The sequence below is a fragment of the Microcaecilia unicolor genome, chromosome 14, assembly GCF_901765095.1.
Source record: "Microcaecilia unicolor chromosome 14, aMicUni1.1, whole genome shotgun sequence".
Taxonomy (NCBI): Eukaryota; Metazoa; Chordata; class Amphibia; order Gymnophiona; family Siphonopidae; genus Microcaecilia; species Microcaecilia unicolor.
This window is the reverse complement of record NC_044044.1, coordinates 34605568-34628256: the sequence shown is the minus strand read 5'-3', so window position 1 is coordinate 34628256 and position 22689 is coordinate 34605568. Positions and strand designations below refer to the sequence as shown.

The 22689-nt window shown below is 43.4% G+C and overlaps 1 protein-coding gene across 3 annotated transcripts in view; it reads right to left on the bottom strand.

Moving 5' to 3' along the window:
- PTPN6 (protein tyrosine phosphatase non-receptor type 6) overlaps positions 1–22640 on the bottom strand; it is a 38726-nt gene extending 16086 nt beyond the window's left edge. For 2 of the 3 annotated variants that reach the window (XM_030188360.1, XM_030188361.1), the window contains exons 1-7: positions 21594–22640; positions 17924–18046; positions 14303–14497; positions 8996–9176; positions 4350–4466; positions 3912–4025; positions 3649–3745 (exon numbers count right to left, since the gene is read on the bottom strand). In XM_030188360.1, the coding sequence (XP_030044220.1) occupies positions 3649–3745; positions 3912–4025; positions 4350–4466; positions 8996–9176; positions 14303–14497; positions 17924–18046; positions 21594–21631 (865 nt within the window). In that variant the 5' untranslated portion in view covers positions 21632–22640. Of the gene's footprint in view, positions 1–3648; positions 3746–3911; positions 4026–4349; positions 4467–8995; positions 9177–14302; positions 14498–17923; positions 18047–18965; positions 19172–21593 lie in introns of those variants that run through there. The other variant, XM_030188362.1, reaches the window with a different exon arrangement.
- Between the last annotated feature and the right edge of the window lie 49 nt (positions 22641–22689).

Genomic DNA, 22689 nt, shown 5'->3' with positions numbered 1-22689 from the left:
CTGACTTAACGGTAAACCTGGAGGACGTAATGGGGCAGTTCAGCAAACTGAAGAGTAGCAAATCTCCTGGACCGGATGGTATTCATCCTAGAGTACTGATAGAACTGAAAAATGAGCTTGCAGAGCTACTGCTAGTGATATGCAATTTATCCTTAAAATCGAGCGTGGTACCGGAAGATTGGAGGGTGGCCAATGTAACGCCCATTTTTAAAAAAGGTTCCAGGGGAGATCTGGGAAATTATAGAAAGGTGAGTCTGATGTCGGTGCCAGGGAAAATGGTAGAGGCTATTATTAAAAACAAAATTACAGAGCACATCCAAGGACATGGATTACTGAGACTGAGTCAGCATGGCTTTCGTGTGGGGAAATCTTGCCTGACCAATTTACTTCAATTCTTTGAAGGAGTAAACAAACATGTGGACAAAGGGGAGCCGGTTGATATTGTGTATCTGGATTTTCAAAAGGCATTTGACAAGGTACCTCATGAAAGGCTACAGAGGAAATTGGAGGGTCATGGGATAGGAGGAAACGTCCTATTGTGGATTAAAAACTGGTTGAAGGATAGGAAACAGAGAGTGGGGTTAAATGGGCAGTATTCATAATGGAGAAGGGTAGTTAGTGGGGTTCCTCAGGGGTCTGTGCTAGGACCGCTGCTTTTTAATATATTTATAAATGATTTAGAGATGGGAGTAACTAGCGAGGTAATTAAATTTGCTGATGAGACAAAGTTATTCAAAGTCGTTAACTCACGACAGGATTGTGAAAAATTACAGAAGGACCTTACGAGACTGGGAGACTGGGCGGCTAAATGGCAGATGACGTTTAATGTGAGCAACTGCAAGGTGATGCATGTGGGAAAAAAGAACCCGAATTATAGCTACATCATGCAAGGTTCCACGTTGGGACTTATGGACCAAGAAAGGGATCTGGGTGTCGTCGTCGATAATACACTGAAACCTTCTGCTCAGTGTGCTGCTGCGGCTCGGAAAGCGAATAGGATGTTGGGTATTATTAGGAAAGGTATGGAAAACAGGTGTGAGGATGTTATAATGCCGTTATATCGCTCCATGGTGCGACCGCACCTTGAGTATTGTGTTCAATTCTGGTCGCCGCATCTCAAGAAAGATATAGTGGAATTGGAAAAGGTGCAGCAAAGGGTGACTAAAATGATAGCGGGGATGAGACGACTTCCCTATGAAGAAAGACTAAGGAAACTAGGACTTTTCAGCTTGGAGAAGAGACGGCTGAGGAGAGACATGATAGAGGTATATAAAATAATGAGTGGAGTGGAACAGGTGGATGTGAAGCATCTGTTCATGCTTTCCAAAAATACTAGGACTAGGGGGCATGTGATGAAACTACATTGTAGTAAATTTAAAACAAATCTTCACCCAACGTGTAATTAAACTCTGGTATTCATTGCCGGAGAACGTGGTGGAGGCGGTTAGCTTGGCAGAATTTAAAAAGGGGTTAGACGGTTTCCTAAAGGACAAGTCCATAAACACTACTAAATGGACTTGGGAAAAATCCACAATTCCAGGAATAACATGTATAGAATGTTTGTACGTTTGGGAAGCTCGCCAGGTGCCCTTGGCCTGGATTGGCCGCTGTCGTGGACAGGATGCTGGGCTCGATGGACCCTTGGTCTTTTCCCAGTGTGGCATTACTTATGTACTTCCTCTATACGATTCCCTAATTAAGTTTGTTCCACATGAACCTTATTCTACCATAACATCACTGTGTAACTGTTTATACCGGAATTGGCGAACGCCTTTAAGGTACTATGTAAGCCACACTGAGCCTACAAATAGGTGGAAAAATGTGGGATACAAATGCAACAAATAAATAAATACATAAATATTGTGATGTCATAATGCCTCGTTCCACCAATAACAGCCAACCTCATCAGTGATAGCACAATGCCTTGATTGTCCTATACTTGGCTCAAAATATTTTTTAGATTAAAGCTTTGTTTTTACAAAAAACAAATACAATATACCATAATTTTAAACCTCCAAAAGCCCCAAGTCTAACAAATACAATAAATAGTCACTTTTAACAAAGACCAAAATTTAGTTCTCTTTATGTATCAACCTATTGACCAAACAAATCTAATGGAGCCCAGATCGTTTTAAACACTGAAAAGCTCTGTCTCTTAAATGCAGCAATTTCATTGTACTTCCTCATGAGACCCACAGCATTCTGTCACGCATTCACAGAGACGAACATATTGTCTTTCCACTCAGACAATATAGACCACATAGCTATGGCCATAAGAAAAGCCAACAGCTTAGCCTGCTCCTTACTTAATAAATGAGATAAAGTGATTCATCGCAACATAGCAACCTTATAAATGAGCTCAGCGTGAATTCCTAACATATTTATAATTCTATCCCGCACTCATACCCAAAATTGTTTTAAATTTGTACAAGAAAACAGCATACTATATAGAGTTCCCACAGCGGACCCTCAAGACCAGCATTACTCCAAAAGCACAGCCTGTGTGGGAGGGTGACAAGAAGAAAGCCACTGCTGAAGAAAAGCCATCTGAGGTGCCACATAATGTGTGCAAAGAATCACTTGGGGATACTGAATGATCGTGGAAAAGAGTTTGTGGTCTAATGAAAACCAAAGTGGAGTTTTTTGGTCTTGACACTAAGCGTCATGTGTGGCATAAAACAAACCCGGCACTTCACCCTCCTATCACCATTCTTACAGCAAAGCTGGGACAGGGAGGCTTTGAAGACTGAGAGAAAGACAGATGGTGCAAAGCACAGTCATGTCCTGGAGAAAGCCCTGTTCCAGTCTACCGCAGACCTGAGACAGGGGAGATGATTCACCTTTCAGTGGGACAATGATTCTAAGCAGAAAGCAAAAGCAACAGTGGAATAGCTGAGTAAGACAAAGTGACCGTCATGGAGTGGCTCAGACAAAGGCCAGAACTGAAGTCCACAGATATTCCCCAGCCAACTTGAAAGAACTTGAATTAGTCTTTCTAGAAGAATACCCCAAAACTGCAGCATCCTGCTGAGTGGCTGAGTTGACTTGGTAAACACAGGTCCTAAATGATTCATGGCTGTTACTGCTGCAAAAGGGGCTTCCATCAAGCACTAACTCAAGTGGTGTAAAGACTTGCAGTCTTGGTTTCTTATTCTTAATCACTTTTTGAATATTTCTATAATTGTTCTTCCACCTTGAAAGTCTATCGAATGTTGTGTAGATCAATGAAACACATTCCTACTTTTAATGCATCCAGAATAATATTTTGTAGACAGCAGAATGTGAAAATATACAGGGGTGTGAAGTCTGCACATACCCAGATACAAGGCCAAACTCACATATGCATACATGTATAGACACAACACAATAGAACATGATGATAAGGGATTATTATAAGTCCCGTCACTTTTGCCCAATTTCACTCCTGGTGCAACATCACAGACCCCAATTATCTTCTGCTTATTCCTACACTTCACAACTAGGGATCCTCTGTACTTATCTCAACACCCACCCATACACATGCTGCACAAAACACACACACACACATGCACCCCCAGGATTGAGCAAGCTCCTTTACTGTGTCTTGGGAGGTGTGCCTCCCCCCCCCCCCCCATTTTGAAATATTGGCACTGATGCGGACACACTCACAAGGCAGAATGTTCTTGTAGCGGTTCTTGCTTTTGTTTTCAGGACGTTGGCCCTCGGAACGAGAGTGCAGCTGCTTCACCTCCTGCTTTTGCAGACTCTGAAATAGCAGAAAACAAGGTGGGGTCCAAGGGCAGAAGAGCCTACTAAAGTGGGTTATAAAGATCCTGGGAACTGAAGTGGAGGGGGAGAGACAGAAAGGAGGGAGTGGGGAGGAGCAGAGAAGGACTCAGAGACAGGGACAGAGATCCAGAATCAAAACTTACATCAAATTCTTCCCCAAAACCAACTTTTGCAGCCTCGACCGCTTCATTCTTCTTGTTCAGTTCCTTCACACGATTCTCAATTTCAGCCGCATTAACTCTAGTGGCATAATAGGGCTGAAAGACCACAGAAAAGAAAAGTGAATCCCACTGTCTAACCCAGCACAGGGATAGGGGAGGGGGAGCGACAGTGCTGGAGACTGAAGCCCCTCTGTATAACCCCAGCACAGAGACAGGGAGGGAGTGACACTGCTGGAGACCGAAGCCCCTCTGTATAACCCCAGCATAGGGACAGGGGAGGGGGAGGGACAGTGCTGGGGACTGAAGCCCCTCTGTATAACCCAGCACAGGGACAGGGGAGGGGAAGGGACAGTGCTGGGGACTGAAGCCCCTCTGTATAACCTCAGCATAGGGACAGAGGAGGGGTTAAGAGGCTCTTACCTGCTTCAGGTATACCACATTTCCACATAGCTCCTGAATGTTATTTCTTTTAAAGTGTTCGATGAGGTCAGCCAGGGTCTCAAACTTTTCTGTGCCACCCAGTGTGTATTTGTTATTCTAAAATGAAATGAAAATAAGAGGAAATGAGATGAACTCAGAAAGGGGGAGGGGGATAAGGGATGTATGATGAGTGATAGCTGTGGGCTCAATTAGACCTGGATATTTTATTTATTATTTTATTTATTTATTGGGATTTAATAGGCGCCTTTATGACGAGATTCACCCAAGGTGTACAGTAGGTACAGTTTAACATAAAACTTATTATTTAGTTAACAGCATAACAATAGTAAAATAACCAGAATAAACATAGATACAATAAATGAGGTAAACTTGAAAACAGTAAATTGAAACCTAATAACAGAACTACCGTGAAACGGTATAAAAATATTCACATTTAACAGCACTGAAATTCAAAAACCAGAGACATAATACGATGCCCATTCCTGAGTTGTGGTTAGGCAGGTAGTTTACTCAGAGCTGTGGGTAGATCTGGTTCAACGGGTATGAGTAGTTGCACATCATCGGCATAGATGTAGAATTTTGCATCCATTGACCGAAGCAGCTCAGCCAGAGGCTTGAGATAGATATTAAATGAAATGGGAGATATTATGGATCCCTGTGGCTTCCCACAGTCCAGTGCCCAAGGTGATGATGTGCTGTTGCTGAACAGAACTGATTGTTGTCTATCTGACAAATAGGATTTGCCACTGATGCCTGTTTCTGTCAGTCTTGTAAGCATGATATTATGATCCACAGTGTTGAAGGCTGCCGAGAAATCCAGCAACACGAATATCGAGGCAGATCCCCTGTCATGGTTTCTGTGCAGATCATCAAGAAGGGACACAAGAACTGTCTCTGTTCCATACCCAGGTCTGAAGCCAGACTGACATGAGTCTAACTAATTACTTTCAATTAGCAAATCGTTGAGTTGACTGCAGACTGTCCATTCTATAAGTTTTGCCAGGAAAAGAATGTTAGAGACTGATCAGTAGTTTTCAAGCTTGTCCTGGTCCAGTGAGCTCTTTTTCAGTAGGGGGCGCTCCACAGCTCTTTTTAGTGTTGTTACTACTACTACTACTTATCATTTCTATAGCGCTACTAGACGTACGCAGCACTGTACACTTGAACATGAACAGACAGTCTCTGCTCAACAGAGCTTACAATCTAATTAGGACAGACAAACAGGACAAACAAGAGATAAGGGAATATTAAGGTGAGGATGCTACAATAAGGGTTCTGAACAAGTGAATAAGGGTTAGAAGTTAAAAGCAGCATCAAAAAGGTGGGCTTTTAGCTTAGATTTGAAGACGGCCAGAGATGGAGCTTGATGTACCGGCTCAGGAAGTCTGTTCCAGGCATATGGTGCAGCAAGATAAAAGGAACGGAGTCTGGAGTTAGCGGTGGAGGAGAAGGGTGCAGATAAGAGAGATTTACCCAGTGAACGGAGTTCCTGGGGAGGAATGTAGGGAGAGACGAGAGTGGAGAGATACTGAGGAGCTGCAGAGTGAATGCACTTATAGGTCAATAAGAGGAGTTTGAACTGTATGCGGAAACGGATAGGAAGCCAGTGAAGTGACTTGAGGAGAGGGCTAATATGAGCAGCAGAATTTTGAACAGATTGAAGAGGAGAGAGATGGCTAAGTGAGATACCTGTGAGAAGCAAGTTGCAATAATCTAAGCGAGAGGTGATAAGAGTGTGGATGAGGGTTCTGGTAGTGTGCTCAGAAAGGAAAGGGCGAATTTTGGTAATATTCCATTCTACCCATGGAAGCAGTCTAATTCTGTCCTAATATGTATTTTGGACGTTGGGAGTACTGCTCGGGTTCTGAGGTCTTTTCCTCCACATTGTTGGCAGCTGCCCTTCCATAAGAGAGGAGTTAATAGTTTTAATTGCCCCTTCAATGATGCCTGTGCTCGCTCGTTTTACAATCTTTGCTGGGCAGGTTGGAGGCCGAAGACCTTTCAGTATATTTTCAAGAGCTTCATCTGTGACCTTGTTGAATGAGGCAGTGGCGCTGAAAGTCCAGGTCTGGCCAGGCAAAGACAGGATCACTTTGTATGTGTTAGATATGTGGCCCTGGTACTGAACATCGTTGGTGTTTGCGTATCTTCTTGCTCTCTCCCTGCACCGCCATGGCAGTCACATCGGATTTTCAGTGGCACTGGTGAAAATTGGGAATGGCCCAGTTGGCATGGTTTAAGTGGACATGAGTTTGTCCTGAATTACCTTATGCCTGCTGAGTGGTGACCCATTAAATACTTGAAAGATTTTAATGATGTAACCAGGGAGGTTGCAGACCTGGAGCAGAGCTTTGGAGCCCTTTCCGGGAGATACACCCAGCTAGTCACGTGACGAGGAGAGATATGATGAGGCTCATTTTCAAAGCACATAGACTTACATATGTTACTGTGGAACTTTGTAAGATCCTAGTCATGGGGGTTACTACAGGCAGCATGTCATTAGGCCTAATTCAGCCCAGATATTAGGTTCAGTTCGAAAGCAGAAGCACATCAGTAGAAAAGCAGCAGGGCACCAAAAGTATTTATTCACCACATATATAAATCACATTAAATGCCTGACACAGCCATGTTTCACCCACTTCTGGGCTGCGTCAGGGGCTAGTTAATAACTGTTAAAAAATACATATTCGCCTCTAAAAGACACATATGTTGGGTTTCCATGCCGCCTCTTGGGCATATTATACTTTTTCTGTGGAAGTATTTGGTTTAAAAACCATCAATTTCTTCCTCCTGGCTTGAGTCTCTCTAGCTAGATCTGGGAAGATCTGAATTTTAGCTCCCATAAAGATAGCATTCATTTTTTGGAAATAAGTACGCAATATCAAATTTTTATCCGACTCCAGTGCAAAAGCAACAAGCAATGTAGCTCGATCTGAAATTTCAGATCTTTCAAGAAAATTAGTTAAATTCAATTTTTGCGGGGGTTCTGGTATTCCATTTGTTGATCGCATAAGTTTTTTAAGATATTGTGTTCTAGTCACAGGAAGGTGACTTTCTAACGGAATATCTAGAATCTCCAGGAAATATTTTTTCAAAAGTTCAATAGCTGAAATGAATGAAGAAAATGGGAAATTAAAAAACCTGAGATTATTCCTTCTAAGCTGATTTTCAGTATATTCCAATTTCCGTGCCTGGATTTTATTTTCCTTAATTACAGACACCACAGTACTTTGCAAAGATTTTAACTCAGAATCAAAGGTTTCCAATTTGGCAATATGAGTTTCAACCTTAGTGGATATCTGTGCATTAGTAGATTTTATTTGACTTATTTCCGTTTGAGCATAATTAAATATCTGCTGTAGAGACGTGTTTACCCCTTGGATGGCCTCCCAGAGAGTGTCCATAGTGACTTTTTCTGGTTTTAACGAACCTCTTCCTAACCCAGGAGAAGATTCTCCGTGGATTATTCCTAGAGGTAAGTAACCCCCTTCTGTTGTTATAGTACCTGGGGTAGAGGCGAGGGCTGGTCCTCCCACAGCCGTTGGAAAGTCGCCAACTCCAGACGCTCCCTCATACGGCCCTCTCTCAGCCCCGCTAATCCTTCCAGGTTGCGGAGGGGTCAAACCGGCTAGGGGGCTCAATGTAGCTCCCTCTGTACTGTGCTCCGAAGATGGCGTTGTGGAGCTTCTAGAAGCTTGAACCGGCGTTCCATAGCTCTCCAGCGTGGGTTGCGACATGGTGGGCACCTTAACTGCGCTCGAGGAGGTAGAAGCCACAGTTTTGCCTTTTCTCTTCCCCATTACTCCTGGGGAGCACCAGCCCTCGCACACACGTCTGGTCAGGTGGCCATCTTGGATCCCTCTTCGCTGCTATAATTTTATATTGTTGCTCCCAATTACTGTTTGGGTTCTTTATTATTTTGTATGTCGCATTGGACCTTTTTAGGGATTTTAGCTACTAATCAAGTTCTGTGTTAGATTAGATTCAATATCAATGTTCTAATGTGTGCTTATTATATGTTTCATTGGTATTATGCTAAGATTGTATCATATCGATGCTATTTAAATGTTCTAATGCGTGCTTATTAGGTGTTTCATTTATATCATGATGGTCCTATTATTAGGTTTCAAGTTAACGTCATTGATTGTATTTAAGTTTATATTTGGTCATTTTACTCTTGTTATGCTGTTAATAAAATGGTAAGTTTTATGTTAAACTGTACCTGATATATGTCACCTTGTGTGAATCTTTTAATAAAGGCACTTAATAAATCCCAATCAATAAATCAAACCCTTGCCAATTAGGCTTTACTGTTGAAATGTGAAATCCATGTCTACCAAGCCACTTTAGCTTATTGAAAACTTTCAAAATCTGCTCTGTTTGAGGCATTCAAGGGGCTGTTTGGGTCAGCAGGTAATGGGTAAAATCAGGTTCACTCCTGTTCTTTCAGAAAAGCCACAAGTGAAAGTGGAGAAAGAAGAGGGGATAAAGCCCAGACACAGCAGCCCCTGATCACTTCTCAGGTTGCTTGAAGGAAATCTGAAGGCCACTGGCAGAGGCCAGAGATTTGATGGGTACAATGACCTCTGCTGGACCTCCGAGAGCTGCTAGTTCCAACCTCTTACCTCACAGTGAATCTTGATGTGTGTGACCTTAGGACGCTCTTCCTTCTTCTCATCGGACAGAACTGAGATTACGAAGTCTCCAGGTTTGCTCAAACTCTCTCGCACCAAAAAGGTCCATGGCTCAGCCTTCTCTATCAAGAGCTTCTCAGCACTGGGGCCGGAAAGGAGACCATGGTACCAGCTGTGGGGGGAGAGTAGGAGAGAAATGGGTCACTGAGAGACAGGTGCCATCTGGGATAGCAAGGTGCTGTACCGATACAGTATATAAGGATGGGAGACAGCCCTTCCTAAGTGTATGCTGAAGGGGAAACTGAAGGGGTGGGGGTGAGCAGGTAAGAGGGTGAGAGACAGCTCTTCCATCTGTGTGCTAGAGTGAAAACTAGGAGGGTGGGGGTAAGAGTCAGAGACAGCTATTTCAAGTGTGTGCTAGAGAAACTGGAGGGTGGGGTTGAGGGGGTATGAGCTGAAGGAGTGACAATGAGGATAAGATGGTGAGAGACAGCCCTTCCAAGTGTGTGCTAGAGGGGAAACTGAAGGGGTGGGGGTGAGAGACAACCCTTCCAAGTGTGTTCTAGAGGGGAAACTGAAGGGATGGGGGTGATCAGGTAAGAGGGTGAGAGACAGCTTTTCCATCTGTGCGCTAGAGTGAAAACTAGAAGGGTGGGGGTGAGAGGTGAGAGACAGCTCTTCCATTTGTGTGCTGGAGTGAAAACTGGGAGGGTGGGGGTAAGAGGGTGAGAAACAGCCCTTCCAAGTGTGTGTTACAGGGGGACTGAAGGGGTGGCAATCAGGATGAGAGACAGCCCTTCCAAGTTACTGATGGAGGGCAATCTGGAGGGGTGGGAAGGTTAAGAAGGAGAGAGACAAGACAGCTCTTCCTAGTGTGTAATGGAGAGGAAACTCTGGAGGGGTGGATAAGAGGGTTGGATATAGAAAAGAAGCACTGTGTATAAAAGTGGGAGTCAGCCACTGCTCACAGAGCTCTTGGGGTGACGGGGAGACAGAGTCTCTTTCGGTGTAGGTCAGCAGAGGGTGATGAAGGAGTGAAAAAGTAGCTCTATCTCAGTGTAGGACAGAAGGGTGTTGGTGGGTCCTCTGGGAAAGTGAGCACAGGACAAAACCCTCTCCACTGTAGGACAGAAATGAGTGCCCTGTAAGCCAGAGGAAGAGAGACAGTCTAGCTTTGGATGGGGGTGGGGATGAGGGGGGGGGGGCTGGGGTGAAACCCTGTCTCTGAATTCATGGTTTCGCCTGCACTGGTAATGAAGGGGTTTGAAATGTGAGAAGCAGTGCTGTAGGGTCAGGTGATGGAAAATTGTGACTGAGAAAGATTTCGGAGAGTGAAGGAAGAAGCCAGTTTCCAACCACAAGGAGGAAGCGCAAAAAATTAGATCTGTCAATATCTATTTATATCCGGAAACTTTCAAAAGCAACAGCAGAAAGCTACTTACTGGGATGATGAGGGGGGAGGCAAAGAGGGAGAACAGGGGGCAGGATAATGGCAGATAAAGGTTGTGGGATAAGGATAGCTATTGAAAAAAGGAACAGCAGGTCACATATAGAGGTGAGGGGGGAGCGGGGGGGGGGGGATAACAGCAGAGGTGAGGGAGAAGAGGTGATGGGAGGGGGATAAGAGGAGAGGTGATGGGAGGGGAGATGAGGGAGGGAGATAATAGGAGAGGTGATGGGAGGGGGATAAGAGGAGAGGTGATGGAAGGGGAGATGAGGGAGGGGGATAACAGGAGAGATGAGGGAGGGGGATAAAAATGATCAGAAGGGGGATTACAGGAGAGGGGAGGGAGAGAGGAGAGGAAGGAGGAAAAAGAAAAATGATCTGAGGGGGGATAATGGACAGGTGACAGAAGAGTACTTGAGGATTTTCTACTGAACTAACTTAAGATATCTAACAAGCTTGAAAAACTAAAGCTTTTGGATTCTTATACGGAAATCTACCTAGTGAGCCTCAGAAAGTACCTATTTTATAAAAAGAGAGAAAAGGGGTAGGTGTGTGAGGGATGGAGTGGTTAGGATTCTCAGGGGCTGATGCAGAAACCTTGTACTAACATTTAAGGTATGAACTGCTAAAACAACGTTTTCATTCCCCGATGCAGTAGCCAAATAATATGCAAATCAGATCTGCACAAAACAAATGGGTCTGCGTTAGCACAAACTGTTCATCCACAACCATCTGTGCACATGCTGGAATGTTATAAAGCATAAGAAATATTTACAACACCAGTATTTATACACAGAACATCATTCCAGCACCCCAAGTTCATACACACACACATCTGTGCATGTCCTGTAATGTTAATCTGTGTATGACATGTATGTGATACCAGTATTTATGTACAGATCAGCCCTTCCAGCACGCACTACTTTTTATATTCAGTTTGAGGCTTTTATTTTTATTCAGAAAACTCCGAGTAATCTCGCTCCATTTTCTGTAGCTATTTCTTTGTAAATTTGCCATGCTTCTACAGTGCTTTGCTCAGCACATATATGTTTGCATGATATTTTCAGCATCGTAGACTGGAAGAAAATCACTCATCCATATTTTGGAGAGCAGATCCTGTGCTTTGGAATTCACCCTCTCTGGAACTTTCTGAAATGGAGAATACAGTGCAGCTCTATTTAAGAATTATTCTGATGTTAAGATCGCAGCTATGGTTCACAGATCAAGTCAAACAATTTGATTCTTAGTCACTAGTATGTATCTGTTGTAATGTGGCTGTAAGATGTTACATAAGTACATAAGTACATAAGTAGTGCCATACTGGGAAAGACCAAAGGTCCATCTAGCCCAGCATCCTGTCACCGACAGTGGCCAATCCAGGTCAAGGGCACCTGGCACGCTCCCCAAACGTAAAAACATTCCAGACAAGTTATACCTAAAAATGCGGAATTTTTCCAAGTCCATTTAATAGCGGTCTATGGACTTGTCCTTTAGGAATCTATCTAACCCCTTTTTAAACTCCGTCAAGCTAACCGCCCGTACCACGTTCTCCGGCAATGAATTCCAGAGTCTAATTACACGTTGGGTGAAGAAAAATTTTCTCCGATTCGTTTTAAATTTACCACACTGTAGCTTCAACTCATGCCCTCTAGTCCTAGTATTTTTGGATAGCGTGAACAGTCGCTTCACATCCACCCGATCCATTCCACTCATTATTTTATACACTTCTATCATATCTCCCCTCAGCCGTCTCTTCTCCAAGCTGAAAAGCCCTAGCCTTCTCAGCCTCTCTTCATAGGAAAGTCGTCCCATCCCCACTATCATTTTCGTCGCCCTTCGCTGTACCTTTTCCAATTCTACTATATCTTTTTGAGATACGGAGACCAGTACTGAACACAATACTCCAGGTGCGGTCGCACCATGGAGCGATACAACGGCATTATAACATCCGCACACCTGGACTCCATACCCTTCCTAATAACACCCAACATTCTATTCGCTTTCCTAGCCGCAGCAGCACACTGAGCAGAAGGTTTCAGCGTATCATCGACGACGACACCCAGATCCCTTTCTTGATCCGTAACTCCTAACGCGGAACCTTGCAAGACGTAGCTATAATTCGGGTTCCTCTTACCCACATGCATCACTTTGCACTTGTCAACATTGAACTTCATCTGCCACTTGCACGCCCATTCTCCCAGTCTCGCAAGGTCCTCCTGTAATCGTTCACATTCCTCCTGCGACTTGACGACCCTGAATAATTTTGTGTCATCGGCGAATTTAATTACCTCACTAGTTATTCCCATCTCTAGGTCATTTATAAATACATTAAAAAGCAACGGACCCAGCACAGACCCCTGCGGGACCCCACTAACTACCCTCCTCCACTGAGAATACTGGCCACGCAATCCTACTCTCTGCTTCCTATCTTCTTTGTTTCCTATATATTCTTTGTTTTTATAGAGTAGGTTATCATTTTTTTTTAATAAATATAAAATATTTTTTTGTGCAGACCTGGGTTTCTCCACAGTCCAACACTTATGCTTTTTTTTTTTTGTAGCAATCACTGCCCACACGCTTCAGAAATGTTGAGATCATTATGCTCACAGGACAGGGGAAAGGGGATGGGATATGATATACCACTTTCTGTGGTTAGAATCTATGCGGTCCATAAATTATATACAGCTACCTATTCTGTACCTCAGGCAATGGAGGGTTAAGTGAGAAAGAAGCATGAAATCCTCTCTAATGCTACACAGAAGTTTCAAAATAACCTTTCACACCTCTTGTTGGTTTACCGGAGGAACTTCCATTCCCACTGCACCCCTCCACCTTGTCCTCCTATTGTCCCTGCTCATCACAAGGCTCGACTATTGTAATATCATTTACCTAGGTTGTCCTCGTTTTCGGTTAAAAAAAACTTCAATCGCTTCAGAGCACAGCCGTACGCTTCCTCTATCATGAACGTCGTTACTACAGCTCCCTACCATTGCTCGAAAAGCATCACTTACCAGTTGCACAAAGCTTCTCTCCCTTACATTTAGAGTATTTTGGCTCAGTGTTCCTGGCTATCTTTCAACGCTCACTATTCCTTATTCCCCTGCTCACACTCTGCACTCGTTGGTTGACCACCACTTAACTCTCCCCGGCCCAAAAAAGGCAATTATGGCATCCACCCGCTCCTATGCTTTTTTCTTTGCAGCACCTTCCTATCGGAACTTGCTCCCTAAGGTGATTCATGGCAAAACCTCCCAGGCAAAATTCCAAATACCTCTAAAAACATGGCTTTTTAATCTGGCCTTTAATTAAAGCTAAGCAGGAGAGCCCTAGTCCTCACTTAATCTTAGGAATACCTGACCTCATCTCCCTTTTTCTCTTCCCATTTCCCGTTACTATCTCTGATATCCCCTGTACGTATGGTGAATCCTATCTCTTTCCTATATGAATATTATAGTTCCTTTTCCTTTCTTTTGAACTTTTACTGTGTTCACCGCTTTGATCTGCTAAATTAGCAAAGGCGTCATAGCAAATACCAATAAACTAAATGAAACTCCTCAGAGATGGAGTTAAAGCCCCAGCATTGTAGCCAGCCATTTGCTCTATGCACACATCTCTGCTTCGGTGCTGAATCGCCAAAAGCCTCATTAATGTGGATTGAAATGTTCTGTGTGATAAACCTGGTGCGTGCTTAGCGCAGGCTTTTATATAGGTGGACTTTACAACATTGATCTGGAGCCACAGAGTCACTGAGCCCCACATCGCCCCCTACTGACAGGAAGTTTGGTCTGTGCATTGAGCTTCTCCGAGCTCAAGGAGATGATAGTGTGATGTATTAGAAGCAGCTCCCTTACCGTTCACTGGTGGGGTCAGAACAGTTCAGAGGATACCTCAGGTCAATCTGGGTACCGTCTCGGTCCTGTAGTGTCCCATGCTGAGTTGTGTAATACTCCACCAGCTCTGACAGCGTTGCAAATGTCTCTCCTCCGTAGAGGTCATAATAATCTCCTGTATTCTGAATCCGAATGTGAGTAACAGCATCTCCCACTCTGCAAACAAGGAGGGGAAGTGAATGAGGCAGCATCATTACAGAGCTCATACATAAGAACATAAGAATAGCCATACTGGGTCAGACCAATGGTCCATCTAGCCCAATATCCTGTTTCCAACAGTGACCAATCCAGGTCACAAGTACCTGGCAGAAACCCAAATAGTAGCAACATTCCATGCTACCAGTCCCGGGGCAAACAGTGGCTTCCCCCATGTCCATCTCAATAACGGACTATGGACTTTTCCTCCAGGAACTTGCCCAAACCTTTTTAAAACTCAGATATGCTAACCACTAACACCACATCCTCTGGCAATGAGTTCCAGAGCTTAACTATTTGTTGAGTGAAAAAATATTTCCTCCTGTTCGTTTTAAGGTATTGCCATGTATCTTCCTTGAGGGTCCTTCTAATCAAATCAATTCTACTCATTCTACAATACTCAAGATTTTGTAGACCTTAATTATATCTCCCCTCAGCTGTCTCTTGTCCAGGCTGAAGAGACCTAACCTCTTTAGCCTCGTGGAAAATGGGTTTTTTTCAGAACTGCATGGTGATATAAGTGAATATATGTGGGTGTCCTGGAGCTGAAGACTGGGCAGTGAGTTGCAGTTTGTGTGGCGTTTTACAAACTCTCCACATCCACACAAGCAACTGAACCCTTGTCAGAGCAGGTGGAACTTGGTGCGTGAGAACCTGCTACTGCAGCTGGTTCTGGGGGCCTATTTGAAGTACAAACTTCTGTTATTCGGGACTGTTGATCATTACAACAATCCTTTAATATATTATACGTCTTGAAATTTTATCACAACCAGCGCTCCAATCCTAATCTTAACCCCCTTCCCCTTCCTCACCCAAAGCTATCCAATCCACCACTCTCTAGGGCACAGCGATTAACTTGCAAAAGGATGATGGTACGATTAGAGGAGGTGAACCCTCACATTCCATGATGGTAGGGCTAGAGGAGGTGAATCCCCATTTTCTCTGATCGTAGAACTAGAGGAGGTGAGATTCCCCACTTTCCAGGATGGTAGATCTATAGGAGGTGAATCCCCACATTCTATGGTGGTAGGTCTGGAGGACGTGAGACCCCACTTTACTTGATGGTAGATCTAGCGGAGGTGAGACACCACTTTCCCTGATGGAAGATGTAGAGGAGGCTAATCCCAACTTTCCCTGATAGTAGAACTACAGGATGTGAGCCCCACTTTCTCTGATGGTAAATCTAGAGGAGGATAGACCCAATTTTCCCACTACTTTCTCACATTAAATAGTAATTGACTCTTCTCTGGTTTAGTAATCGATTTCACACCAGAGGATGCAGAGATAAACAGTTAGAACGTGAGATAATTCTGGTGCCTGAGGGTTCAGGGACTCAAGTAGCCTTTTCAAAATTTATTTATTTATTGGGATTTATTAACCGCCTTTATGAAGAGATTCACCCAAGGCAGTGTACAGCAGGTACAGTTTAACATAAAACTTACAATTTTTCCAGACCTGAATAATGTATTAACTAGTCCAGTAACAGAGATCTTCATTGGGAACATGGTAATAGTTATCTGAATGACCTCTAAGAAAAGCCCTCTCCAAATTATGTTTTCCAGTGATTGTTGGAAATCTGAAACCAATTGATCTTAAGGGTTGTTTGAGATGATCTTTTGAACCCTGAGTCTGGCTCTCCTACCCCACAGCAACCCTTAGTAGCACCATATTATCCAGCTAAACATTAAGCAGATGTGCTCAGTTCCTATACACTAAAGCACTGAGGGCTTCCTGACAATTGATAGAAATCAAAAATCTCTAGAATTGAAGGTCCATATATACAGTGGCACAGTCACAAGATTAATTCACTGGCACTTATGTTAAAAAAAATATGATTTCTGTTTGCATAAAAATTATTGGGCATTGTATCTATATTGTGGTCAAGCAAAAAAAATGTTATTGAGAGAATTATAGTCAATAAACAAAACCCTCATGTAAAAAAAAACCTTACAGTTTTGTTAACACCATAACAATAGTAAAATAACCAAGAATAAACATAAATACAATAAATGAGGTAAACTTGAAAACAGTAAATTGAAACCTAATAATAGAACTACCATGAAACATTATCAAAAATATGCACATCTAACAGCACTGGAATTCAAATACCAGAGATATAATACAATGTAAGCATAATACTAATGATCCACCTAATAAGCAGCATTAGAACATTCAACTAACATAGATATGATGCTAAATAGTTTCTACAAGATGGTTTACCATATAGATGAGGGACCAAGAGCAGATATATGATGGGAACAAGATGCATGGTATGGTTGGCTAAAATCAAGGCAAGTTGTTTGTATAGTTAAGCAAGAGATAAGGAACTGATGTGTAGCAAGCTAGTCCAGGTGCAAGAGTGGGTGTATAGTTAGTCACCCTATGTATTAAAGGCTTGGGAGAAGAGCCAGGCTTTCACCTGCTTCCCTTATCTGCCAGTTCTGTCATTTGTACAGGTTTCTGTCTTACGGTTCAGTCTTTAGCTTACTGTAATACACTGTATATTCATCTGTTGTCAATATATTGTAAGAAACCGCTGCTGTCCAGGAGAGAGCTGGATCTTTATTTTGACCGTTGCTCTGGCTCCCAGTTTGGGAAGGATGCTTATTTAAGTTACTGGTGTTGAGTTTTAAAGTTTTCTGCTTCTAAGCTGAAAGATAGGCCCCTGTTGTCTTATGTGCCCAGACGACTTTTCTAGTCTCAGCGTTGAAATATAGTTTTAGAAAGATTTAGGAAAGCTTTTGGCATTGTAGGCCCAGAAAAGTGTTTTGAAACAGGAGGCTAATTTACTCATTCCAGAAGAATTAAAAAAGGATTCTTTTTCCAACTGACTGGTGAAATGTTCTCATTTATTTTGAGATTGGATTTATTGTTTTGTTGTTATTTTGTATTTGATATTGACGTTTTATTCTAAATCGATGATTTGGGGGTACTAGATGTTATGTTTCTAATTATGTTGTAAACCATTGTGAATAAATTATATTCGGTAAGATGGTTTAGAAAACCTGCAAATTCATAAACCGGATTCCAAACCCTTCAGTGACCACATATAACAGCTTCAATATTCTTATATGACCCTGAGTCTAGACCATTTGAATAATACTTTTCTCTCATTCCTACCCCTGCCAGTCTTTCCTTTTAAGTAGACTCAAACTCCAATTTCACCTCCAAATTATTTAATTAGACACCCTGCAGCTCAGGAAGGCTTCCAACATGCAAATCATCTTTCGTATTGTGGACGTCCTTGCCCCTTGCAAAGACAGCCCAGGGTGGCTGTTTTAAAAAGGGATTAGATACCTTCTTTGTCTTTTTAAAATAAGCAAGATATAGAAACCTTCTTCTCATTTTGTAGGTGCGCTGTGATACAAGTATCCCCTCATTACTGACCTGATGGATAAGGAGAAATCGCCCTGAATTTTGCGGCTTGGCCTCGCCAAGAAGCTCCCGTGCACCCCACGACTCTTCAGCAGAGCTTCAGCATCCAGACCACTGATGTCTCTGTGAAACCACCTGAGAGAGACAGAGAGAGACAACATTACTGGGAGTTGAGCAGAGACAGTCCTGTCAGAGGAAGCTCCTGCTGTATCAGCTAGTGCTGGGGTTCATATCCGACACCTCTGTACAGAGAACCAGAGGCATCACCTCACATCCCCTCTCAGGCACTGCATGGGAAGATGGGGTTCGATGACACGATAAGGGGAGGGAAGAGGGGCATCTTGCTGCTATTAGGGTACCCCACCCTTTCAGAAAAAAAACTCACAAAGTCATCAATATTTCCTGGCCATTCCACCACCACTCAACTGCCAATCTTCTGTCCACTTTATTAAAAATAGGGAGCAGTATCTCTTATTACATAAGAGAAGCACTTCCTTCTTACCTCCAACTACTGCACCCTGCCTTCTGCTGGAGTCTCTCTTGGTGTTTTCAGCCACTGTCATCTCTGCATTTTCTGGAGTCAGCCCTGTTTTATCTGCCCCTTCGGTCTTTGCATTTTGTTGCCATTTTCCCTAGTATTTTTACTCCTGCACCCTCTGTATTACGCTGGAGTCTCATCAGATATTTCTGACCTCTGCATTCTCTTCCCTGGTATATTCAACCACAGCACTCTCCATTTTGCAAGAATTTCTCCTAGCATTTTCAGCCCCTGTGCTCTCTGCATTTAGCTGGAGTCTCCCCTCTTATTTCTGACCTCTGCTATCTCTCCCTTGGTATTTTTGCCTCCAGCACTCTCTGCGTTTTGCTGAAGTCTCCCCTGGTATTTTCAGCTCCTGCAGTCTCTTGCATTTGCTGGAGTCTCCCCTGGTATTTTCAGCACCTGCACTCTAAATGTTGCTGGTAATTCTCTGTAAGCATTTTGGTTGCACACTCTTGCCACCTGCCCCATCAGCCCACCCGTTCTTGGGAAGGACCTTCCTCACCTGTTTCTTACCTCACCATCTTTGATCACAGAGCTGGAGGCAGAAGAAATGATATCTTTGGTACAGCACAAACTTATCTCCAAAAACGGAGGAGGAGAAAGTGGAAGAGGGTTTGCCAGGCAGAAAGGGGAGACCAGCCACTTGGATCCTCTTGCTAACTTTTTGCTTTAAAATTTGCTGTATCTGTGCTTTCATCTCACCAATGAACTTCTGCAAAAATTCTGTGTTATTTGGTGTTCCGGTTTCCCTTCTGTGACAGCAACGCACAGCTCATGCGTTTCCCTGATGTGCTGGGGCAACTGAAACTCCAAACACACACACAAACAGATGACACTCGTGTACCAAGTCAGTTTAGCTGATGTAAACTGGTGCAGATTTGGGGGTACAGATCAGGCTGATGGGCAGCCATAGGAGGGTGTTTCTCTATTTCTTTCTTTCTTTTTTTTTTTTTTTAGCTAAAGTAATGTAGTTGCCATGTTAGTCCACTTTAAAAGTAATACATAGAAATAAAACAATTTAGTTCCTTTTGTTTTACTTCTGGTTTTTTTTTTTTTTTTTTGGGGGGGGGGGTGGGAGGTGGGGGGGGGTGAGGTGAACTCTCTGGGCATTATTTTGTTTCCTGGTCCAGTTCAGTTTAAAACAGGGGGGGTGGATTAGATGGGTGCAGTCCAGCAGTTATATTATAGGGGAGGGGGAGATTAGATGTGAAGTTGTATGGTGGAGGGATGGGGAGAGGTGGAGTTTGATCATGCTGATGGGTAGGTGTATTTTGGGGAAGGATGAGGAGGGATGGGGTTTGTTGATCAGGCTGATGGAGGGGAGGGAGGGTTAAGATAGAGGAGGCTGGAGCTTTTCTCATGCTGAAGGGTTATGATAGGACAGGATGGAGGGGAATTAAATCAGGGTAATGGGCAGGAGAGAGCTTTTTAGCTTATTCCGTCTGGACGTGAGTTCTGCTTTTCTCTCTCTCTGCTGACATTGCAATAATGTGGAGCTTCTCATCACTTATGTCCTTTCTTGCCAGCCACTAAATATCTGCCCGGTTCCAGGAGGAAGATTATAGGCCAGTCCTGGATTTCTAACAACCTTACACTGATGCATTATGGGACCTGCAGCCCTTTAGGATGCGTATTCAAAACCAGGATCCTCTCCCTGCTTTAACTGGGTAACTGGGCAGTTCTGCAAGCGGACGGTTGCATAATGGATCAGACAGACTGTTAGACTCCTTATAAACTAACCCAGTCCCCAGGGTCAGGGTGAGCCTCCATTACCAAAAGCCTTGAGAACTACGAACAACCACCTAAACTTCCGGAAAAAAACTAAAAACTAACCTGTTTAAAAAGGCATATCCTACCAATCCAACATAAATGCCTGATCTCTGCAACACAACAAAACTAAAGAACGTAATGGACATAACACAACTCTTCCGTTGTACGATTTCCTAGTGTGGCTGGGCCACATGAACTTTATCTTACCACAACATCACTTTGTATTTATCTACACCGGAGTCTCCAAACACCTCTCCGGTACTATGTAAGCCACATTGAGGCTACAAATAGGTGGGAAAATGTGGAATATAAATGTAACAAATAAATACATTACAGTTACAAGTCCAGAGCTGACTAGTTACCCAGTTGTAGGAGGGAAGCTTCTGATCCAACACTGGCTTTGAACTTACATCTCAAAGCAGTGTGGGACTTGTAGTCTCTGATTGGCACTGCAGGTCCCATAATGCAACATAGCAAGGTGGTCAGAAATCCAGGACTGGCTTCAGATCTCCCTCCTGGCACTGGATAACTAACTTGGGAGCTCTGCATGTGCAATTGCTCACTGGTTTCACTGCACAGATCCAAAGGAAGGAATAATAATAGCTTGGTTCTTTTGGCCTGACATGACACTGCAGCTTTGGCAAACAACAAAAAATCAGGTTATTCAGTGCCTATAATCTATAATATCCAGCAGCATTATCCAGGTAGGACTAATATTCAATGCAGACACTGCCACTGGAAATTGCTGGATAGAGCTTACTAACTGCAGCTGCTGATGTGGGGATCACTGCTCTTAAATTCAGACCCATTTGCTTATGAGATGGACGTCTGTTAACACTCAGTGGTGAGGATTACACAAGCAGTTACAACACAGACAGTGATTGTGAGGGACATTTCACAAGGCATGTGAGAGGCAGGAACATCTGTTTGTTACTACATGAAGAAAGGAAGTTTCTCCCCTTCTGCCTCCCACACCACTTCCCTCCTCACTCAACAGGGAAGAATGGAGCTGCCTTATTCTATTTTCCTTTGAATTTCAAAAGATTTCTGAATTTCCTTTCCTGGACTGACAGCGCTACAGGTACAGATCTGGCTCACTGTAGGCTGCAAAGTGATCAAACACCTTCCTAGTCCAGGAAAGAAAATGTGGACCTGTTCTTCTGGAGACACTGCCATGGAAATTTCAGATTCCCTGCACCTTGTCTGTCACTGTTATACATATGGAAGAGACACTTACAGCACCTCTCTCCTGTGACTGTCACTATTTTATATATGTTAGAGACATACCTGTGACAGCAGTGCTCTCCCTGCACCTCTCTCCTGTGACTGTCAAACACAGCTACTGACCTTATTTGCTTTGAGAGCACTCACCCTCGCAGTTCAGAGTTGGTGAGACAATTTACATCCATCTGCTGCTGTAGGTGGAAAGCAGGGGGTCACTCTTTTCTCTGCAAAGAATTCTCATTCAGATGAGACATTTGTTTTCCTGAAACCATGATACACCTCTAAGGGGAGGAATCAAATGTGGATTAATTTTTTGCATGTCCTCTGGTTGGACTACAGGCTGTCAGTCCCATAAAAGGCTGGCACAGGAGAAGCAGAACAATGCCAGTCCTTGGAGGAATCCCAATTCCTACTTCTCTATCTCTGCTTGTGAAGCCGTAGGGTTTACAGGAGATATCAGGAGATATCAGCTCTGCTAATGGCCAGATTGTAAGTGACAGCTGGGATGCCCGTGAGATTGTCACAGAGACAGACAATTCCTAAAGGAGGAAGTTTTGATGCAGTTGAACAAGGAATGGTAGGGACAAAGAGTTGTCTGTGTATTTTGTACCTGGAACTCAGGGCTCGGTTGATGTGTAATTTGAGAGCAGGGTTGGGATTTGCTTTATGAAAACGTTTCAGTTACTTAATGGGAGGGAAACAGAGACACTGAACAACCAGACACAGAAATGCATTTGCTACTACACTGAGTAAAATGCAAAGACAGCAGAGATACACAAAGAAATTCAGACATTCCACAAAAGAATGAGCAGGAAAAAACATGTCTAATCCTAGGGAAAGGAGAGAAACAGCAGCTGGAGTATTAAAATCTGTGGGATCCTGACCCCAGGTTAGAAGCAGAAATGCATTTCCTCCTGTACTGTGCAAAATGCAAAGAGAGAAGAGATTCACATTTCCCAAAGAGCAGAGAGAGAAAATCAAAGACTTCCCACAAAAGAATGAGCAGGAAAAACTCGGGAAAGAGGAGAAACAGGAGCTGGAGCAGCAAAATCTGTGGGATCCTGAACTCAGGTTAGAAGCAGAAATGCAAAGAGAGAAGAGAAGAACATTTCCCAAAGAGCAGAGAGAGAAAATCAAAGATTTTAATAACAAAGAATGAGCAGGAAAATTGTGTCTAATCCTGGGGAAAGAGGAGAAACGACAGCTGGAGCAGCAAAATCTGTGGGATCCTGAACCCAGGTTA